The 8,098-nt window shown below is 42.3% G+C and overlaps 1 protein-coding gene across 1 annotated transcript; it reads right to left on the bottom strand.

Moving 5' to 3' along the window:
• Positions 1-929: 929 nt before the first annotated feature.
• LOC147796471 (muscarinic acetylcholine receptor M2-like) lies at positions 930-7,965 on the bottom strand. Its single transcript, XM_087147393.1, has 3 exons — positions 4,293-7,965; positions 2,856-3,983; positions 930-1,335 (listed from the first exon to the last, which is right to left on the bottom strand). Exons 2-3 carry the CDS (start codon positions 3,897-3,899, stop codon positions 1,210-1,212), a joined length of 1,170 nt encoding a protein of 389 aa, XP_087003519.1. The 5' UTR covers positions 3,900-3,983; positions 4,293-7,965; the 3' UTR covers positions 930-1,209.
• Between the last annotated feature and the right edge of the window lie 133 nt (positions 7,966-8,098).

The raw sequence follows: 8,098 nt of genomic DNA, 5'->3' as shown, positions 1-8,098 counted from the left end.
ATTGCTAGGTGTTGGCAAGTTACCTACCGGTACCATACCCGATGAACGTGTTGACTTTTGTTGGAGTTGGTATCAAAGGCCAGTGGTCATGATGTTTTGACAATGTGTGGGATGGGACACATAGGGGCACTGTGTGCAGTGTCTGGCTTGCTGTACTAAGTGCTGAACTTATGCTTGATTTTGTCAGGCTTGGTCCTGCTTCAGTGTAAGTCATCCTACAATGCAAAGATCCATCCGCACCATGTCACTCAAACTGCTTTTACAAGAACGCAGACAAGTACATGTAGGTCTACATTTATCTGTTGAAGTTGGGATCAGTATGCTCCCTAGTGCAAGTGCCTAGGGGGTTAGGGTTGACTTTAATTGTACCGATCTAAAATACAAAAGGAAATCATGCACTAGTCTTATTACTCGGGCAAAACGTTAATACTAATTTAAGTCTACTTGTACATCCAGGGAGTTTTCCCCAAAACATCAAAACAAAAAGTACGATAACCGGTTTATGTTTCAACCCATTATCCAGTTAATATGGCACAAACAAAATATGTAAAATCAACTTCGATTCAATAAACACTTTTAATACCGGCTGTAACTCTGGCTATTTTTTTTTCTTTTTAATGGCAATGTTACAAGAAACGAAAAGCCCACATTAAGGAGTACTTTTTAAACACAAATGATGGCACTATTTTCTAGTCAACAATTTACAAGCTTAACGTTATTTCAAAACTGAAGATTTCAGGTTACAATGCGTTTGGTGAAGTTCGGTTTTTAGCTGCTTTTAGTACTACCCGTTCATTTATGGAGACCCCCACATCTGCAGAGAGACTACACATATGAAAATCGGCGCCTGTTATCGAATGCAGTGTGCGAAGTGAAATGAACTATTAAAAGATGGTCGGCCGGCCATCGCGAAAAAAAGAGCACAATTTCTCGTTCTTCGAAAGATACAGCAATTTGACCAGACAATATTCAGATTTTCCGGAATTGTACGGTATTCCGATTGAGGGGATTTTACCAGTATCAGTATCACCTATTTTTTAAAAAAGAGCCCATTGACAAACAACCAAGAAATTACTCAATCGGCATTTAAAGGCAAAGACGTGGGTTAATTGTCTTATTTATAAATTTATTTCGTGGGACACTTTAAACTATATTTCGAGGCCTACATACATTTTCCAGGCTACAGGGGGGAAGACAAACGCAGGAGATTCAATGTTGTTCCCGCTTGCTCTTGGTGCAGATGATCTTGAGGAAATACTGCCGATAGAGAGGGTTCGCAGCGGCATAGCAGAAAGGGTTCATGGTGCTGCAGGTGCTTGCAAGAAACACGGCTGTCTGTAACAGTATAGAACAGGCAGGTTGAAATTTTCATGATAAAGGCCCGCAAAAGCGTGAAATGTGGACTGTTGAAAAGAACACAACTTCCGTATGCATCACTCAGTGCACAAGGGCTGCGTCCGAATCAACTGGCTTCCGCTTGAAATAACACAGCACTTTAAGGAAGCTGGTTGCAGCCACTACCATGTAAATGTAAGCTAATGTTTGGCTGCAGCCAAATAAGCTCACACGACCGACCCAAGAGCAACTAATGAGGCAGACACACAGGGCAAAGACCTTACTCACGGGAAAGCCATTTTGATCCGATTCCCTGAATCTATCTTAGTAAGTGTCATCAACATAGGGATGGTGGCACACTATTGTGGATTTCAAACCTCACTCACATTTTCTTGAATGTGGATTAGAAAATTTAAATACACTGCATAACTGATGACACAAAAAGCTATTCATCTATGACTAGTTTTGATCTTGCAACCACTCTTGCAGCCATATTTTATTTTGGGGTTCCCCAAAGTATAGCCTCGCTTTTCATTAGTTCTGGCAGAATTGTTGAAGCCAGTTTCGTTTCCCATAGACTAACCAAACACCACCCAAGACAGTTAAATAGACTGACCGTTGAGGGCCCATCTCATTTCAGTTTGTCTTCAGTCTTCTTTGGTAAAGTTACACATGTACATGTGCATTTCGGGCTGAGAGACACCGGAAAAAGGACAGGATTCCGAAAGAGTCTTGACTTCCAAAATGCCAACCGAGAAAGTATCCATCAGGTGGAAGATTGGTCATGTCGGATGTGATTATTGTGAGTACAGGACTCGGACACGATCGAGTCACCTTCTTTCGTGACTCGGACTTGACTCGAGTTACATTGGAAAATGACTCATACAACGCATGATGAGTGGGACTCAAGCTTGGTGAGTTGTGACTCGAGTAGCGTGTTTTCCTAAAAAGAAATAAATCTACAATTTTGTGGGATGAACGTAATATAACATTCCTTCTTAACTACCTCAACACTGGGCCGCGGAAAAATCACATGCTGGGTCCACAGCGTCCACGGGCGGGCGCGCGCACACAAGTCACAATTCGGAATTACGACGTTTTCTTTCATACGTTCTTCAAACAACCTTATTTTCTCGGTCTCACATTGGAAGAGTGAGATATGGGAACAAAATACATGTATAAACCATTTAAAAGCTTCTTCTCAAGTGAGACTCGAACCCACCAAGCTCTAAGTTCGTTGGGAGAGCTTTTCGATATGGTGCAATGTATGTGCTTAATTAATTTCATATGAAATGTTTCCACCTTGTTATTTACATTCGATGAAACATTTGAGAGGCGTTAAAATGGATTTCGATTTCCCAGATTTTCACATAAGTTGCTTTACAGTGTTATTCACGAAAAATTCATTTGAATTTGCAACAGTTCGTCCCATAGAGCCAGAAATGAAGTACGCATTTCTATTATACCATGTATGATATTCCAGAAACCGGTAGAGCCAAGAATTTATGAACTGCACTTACCGAAGAAACAACTGCCGGCAAACATGTGGGGCAGGCAACGAGGAAAATGGCAGAGACGGCCCACGGAAGGCCTGAGGCGATTATAGATATGAAAATCGGGGTCAAAGTGCGTAAAGCCTTCTTCTCTCGATTTTTCCTGGGCTTTGAGAATGGAAGTGTGCTGCTTGCCCCACTATCCCAAGGTCCCGATTGTGAATCGGGGAACGTTTGCAAACCGGACGTCTTTGATGATTTGTCGCTGTCACTTCTTTCACAGTCAGACTCGAAGGCCTCGTTGACACTGGCTGCCGTTCCATTGCCAGTATGGTTGTTAACTTTGTCCATATCCACAGCACGTGATTTAGGCGGACTGTCTTCCCTTGCCAAATTCTGAATGGTCTGTCTGGAAACGGCATTTCGTGCAATGCGGTACACTTTCACATACACGATCAGCATGAGCAGCATGGGCAACCAGGTTTGAACAACAACAACTGCCACAGTGACATAAATGCTGCTCAAGTAGAGCGGGAAACATGCATTTGGCGGGCGCCTTAAGTCACCCTCGTATCCAAACTCCCAATAAAAATAAAACGGAATCCACATAACAAATGGTATGGCACAAGTAGTAACTATGACTATCATGGCTGTCTTCCTTGTGCGATAAGTTAGATGTCTGATCGGGTAAGCCAAAGACAAATAGCGGTCAAGGGAAATAACGAAAATGAACAAGTAGGTTGTGTGATAAGCGTATGAGCCTGCCACGTTCTGAATAAAACAGAACACGTTTCCCAGCGGCCAGTAGCCGAGTGCCCACTGAATCCGCAGCAAGACGGTGGCAGACTCACCAATGAAGTCGGCCAAAGCCAGGGCGACAATGTAGAAGTTGCTGTAGGTGTGCAGGCTACGGGTCCGAACGAAGGCGCAAACCACGGAGGAGTTCCCCAGGAGAGTGACCACTGTCGCGCTGGCGGCTATGATACCGAAGAGGATTTGGACAGGAAGGGCCCAGCCAGGTCTCGGTGGTGTCACCGGCGGCGGAAAAGACGCTAATATGGTGGTATCCATAGCCAGATCTTGCAGTTTTCACGTGGAGATGACGAACCAAGAGGTCTTGCAAACAAGGCATCTATCGCTTCTTTCGTTGAAAACCTGTTACAAAATACGGCAAGGAAAGACAACAAAAAGAGAGGCTTTAACCCAACTGAACGGATCTTTTTTCATACCTTATCTTTATTCACAGGTACATGTTTGCTCCAAGTTACACAAAATATCAAAGTGAAAGCAGGTCTGTATTGCACGGGAATAAAGGTAACTAAAATTGCTTCCCCCGTTCAGTGCGGGTACCCTACATAATCAGTTTTAAGTTCCAATTAAAGTCAAAAAGTTGTACGTTTCTTCATAATGCATGTCGCTGTGTTCACCAGCAGGCTAGGAATTTCAAAGTGGTGTTAGACTTACCTCTCAGTCACCAATGACGGTAGCGAAAGCAACAAATATGTCTGATGCTACCGGTGCCTTTAAGAGGAAGTGAAGAAGTCTTGCAATCGCCTTTTTTATCATAAAAAGTCGTAACAATATTCCCACACCGTGCCGGGATTTTCAGCAGTAATCTGATTGAAGAAATCAATATTTCCAAGGTGCCATTTCTTATTCCTCTTCTACCTTACTTACGCCAACGCTGCAAGCGTCTCGACAAAATTCTTTGCAGGAAACTGCCAGCCTCCTGTAACCACTCTAAGTGAATTAAGTGGTGGTCACCCTTTTCCTACTTGACATAATTAACCGAGGTAACGCATGACGAATTCAATCCAATAGAAAGGATGACTGTAGTTAAGAAAACCATGTTACGCAGCTGCTGTGAATAAGATTATTTCCCAAAATTGCATGCACCAAAATGCAACCAAAATTAAGTTTCGCACAGCATGTGGTCAGTGAAACTGATTCGGTTATCCTGTTCTCTATTCCTTTGTTATTGCATTTCCGGGAGTGGTTGTAAACAGTTTATTCATTGGCTGATCGATAGACAATGTACGTTAAGACGATAGACGAAATTGCATTGGTGATGAGCGTACCAAGCCTTTGCTTTAATGTCCCTCCTTTTCTTTCTGTTGTGGATATTGTTTCAATTGTTCGTTTGTACGCTTTGTGTTACTCTCCGTTCGTGTACTTTACTTTATTATTCATTTTTGTTGTTTTCTTTACTTTTTCTCATTTGTTTTTCCGGTTCAGTTGCAATTATTTCACCTGGCTATCAATTTGCGCCAGCCAGATTGCATAACAATGCATGTAGCCTGACAAACAACTTACAGCGCCGAAAAGGACACAGACCGTAGGCTGGGTTTTTTCTTTTGTTCTTTCCTCGACTCCCTAACCCATATCTTTTCCCTCGTGAAGCAATATATTATACCTTGTTAGGTCTGCTACTTCTTCTGTACTTGAAAATATTTTCCTCTTTGGCAGGTGTTCGATAAATACATGTAGAGCAACTCAGACCTATTTTACCAGATAGGTATGAAGACCTGAGTTAATAAACAGCACCATCAAGCTCATCCCCAGATTCACAGCCCGATCCCTAATGTTAAATTCTCAAAAAATGGTCGTACTCATACTTTTATTTCTATTTCCTGTTTCGTGTATCTTCAGACCACAGTTGGAAAAGGTTTTTTTTTTAAAAAAGTTACTTACAGCGCCTGTGCTGTTTAATGCGGCTTAAGGAGTAATTTCTAGACCTCGCTAGTTTGAACAAAATACTACTTGGCAAGGCCACATTTGGCGGCATGCATTCAAAGAGCTACGAAATTTTTTTAGAAACGTCATTGTTCATCATTCTCCCCTGGAACGGGAGGCAATTCTCAAATTGACACTTTGGGCCTTGTTGGCCAGTTTTTATGTACATGACATTCTTTTGGATGGGGCGCAACTTTAGTAGGCCCTAATTTAAAAGCAATGACATTATCGAATTACTATCTTACGCCCGGAAAGAACAGAAAAAAAACTGGCCAGCAGAGTCGTAATTTTTGCTCTCAATACCTGTCTGTCTGAGAGTCAGCCTATCTTCCGGAAATCAAACAAGAATTTATCGCAATTAGATTTGCTTGGCATATCACACTGCTGGAGGGGGGGTGGGAGGTGATTTCAAAGATCAGTTCTCAAGTACAGAACTTGCGCGCACCGGCAAGGGTGTTGCAAAATACGACTCCTTTTCAAGCCAGGAAGTAATCGACATTTTTGTTCTCGAAAAGATTTTATGTCACTTAAGAGATCTTAGTTGAGGTGATGACAGTGAATGGCTGAGACTGAGAGAAAAACAGATTAAAAAAAAAAGATTGGACAAATCCACAGACCCTTTCTTTAAAACGGAATTAAGCTGATTCTTCTCGAAGGGTGGCAACCTGTATGGTTGAATTTTTTCGGGAAGTTTTGACAACCCATTCAAAATTCAATTTACAGTTAACAACAAAATTCGTCATACATCTTATAAATTTTAGGGTTTTTGTGTTTTTTTAACGAATGAAAGGTGGGCACATAATATGTGGGATGTAGTTGGATACCTTTAGCTGTCAGATATAAATGACTAATGGCTTTGGTTTTACCACATTTGCATAACAAAGAAAATGCTACATTGTTTCAATTTTGACATGCTCAGAATTATTCACACCCTCTACCTATAAGAGTTATATCGCAATTAGTATAGTCAATTACAAAGCCCAAGTTCTTGATTACAGCATCCAGGCAGTTTGTGTAGCTGTTCACGAGGGTTTGGCACAGCTCCATTGGAATCCTCGCCCACTTCTTTAGCCAAGACCCTCTAGCTTTTTCAGGTTGGAGGGTCTACACCATGGACGAGAGGGTTTTCCACAGGTTTTCGGTGGCATTCAGGTCTGGGTTTTGGCTTAGCTGAGTACTGTTGGTAATCCTGGAACAATTTCCTGAATGCCTTTGCCGTATTTTTGGCCCTATTGGTACCAGTACATGTGTGTCTAGTCGGGTCCAAGATGGAGAACTTCTCCAGACTGCTTGACAATGTCCAGCAGAATCTGGGTATACCACATACTCCTCCATAATTCTTTACACTTTTATGAAATTACCAGGCCCACTTGCACAGATACAGCCCCACAGCGTAGGTCTTAATGCTCCCATCTCCAAACTTCAAGGTCGGCACAGTGTTCTTTGGGTTGATCGTTTTGCGTTTCTTGCGTAAATGAAGGAAACATCACTGTGGCCAAACAGCTCCATTTTCATCTCGTCATACCATAGAACTGATGACCAAAAACTTTGACCCTTGTCTCGGTGCCCTCTGGCAAATGCGAGTCGAGCCTTTCGATGCCTGTGGGGAGAGGGGTCTTTCTTGGACGATGCCCATGCAGCCCTTCCTAGCGCAGTGTGCAGTAGATTATCTGTGCTGAAACCTTGGTGTCCATCTCACCCAGCTTGCCCCACAGTTATTTAGTTGTTCTGGGGTTGGACAGGTCCTCGTGGCACACTCTCCTGACCAGACGAGTAGACATCTTCGGTTTCCGTCCACACTTGCCGAGGTTTTTCACCGTACTGCACTCTACCTCTTGGCGGTGCACTGTATATGTACAGTGGAAATTGGTACTCTGAAGAGCTTGGAAATAAGCCTTTCCTATCATTGTGGGCATTCACAGTGCTCATGTGGAGATTTTTGCCGAGTTCTGTAGTTTTCGCCATGTTCACAACTGAGGGAGACTCCACGATTGCACTTTAATTTTACACTCCAGAAGTATAGTACTGACAATGATATTCCACAAATTGATTGAAAAGGATGACATTCATAACACATTCCTGGATTATGTATGCATTCTTTGATGCATTTCCACCGTTTATTCTTCAGAAAAGAGAACATAATGTATAAGGGGTATGAATCATTTTGTTCACCGTAACTACGTGCAAAAGCTTTCTGATCATTGATTTGTAGGATACGTTTTTACTCTACGTGTACATTAACCTTCAGGTTAATATTGTCCACGCAGTTTTCATTGAAGACCTACACACAAGTAATTAAAGGGCTCTCTAGTCATGACACACAATACAAAAATCTCTGAATGCTTAGCCTCTCCTCCAGTTCCAAGGTCATAGCAGGGATACACGAAGTTTAGGTCAGAACTAAAAGACCCAAATGGCTAGTGTTGTGAAGTGGTTACACGTTCACACTAAACAAGGCTTCACTTATACACATGATACGTGTACAACTTGAAGTCTTCTAAATCACACCTGACCTAGATAACAAAAGAGAACTACAC

This window comes from Acanthaster planci, linkage group LG16 (assembly GCF_054643075.1).
Source record: "Acanthaster planci isolate LZ-2023a linkage group LG16, COTS_SCS, whole genome shotgun sequence".
Taxonomy (NCBI): domain Eukaryota; kingdom Metazoa; phylum Echinodermata; class Asteroidea; order Valvatida; family Acanthasteridae; genus Acanthaster; species Acanthaster planci.
Note: the sequence above shows the minus strand (reverse complement) of the source record. Positions and strands in the feature narration are given on the sequence as shown.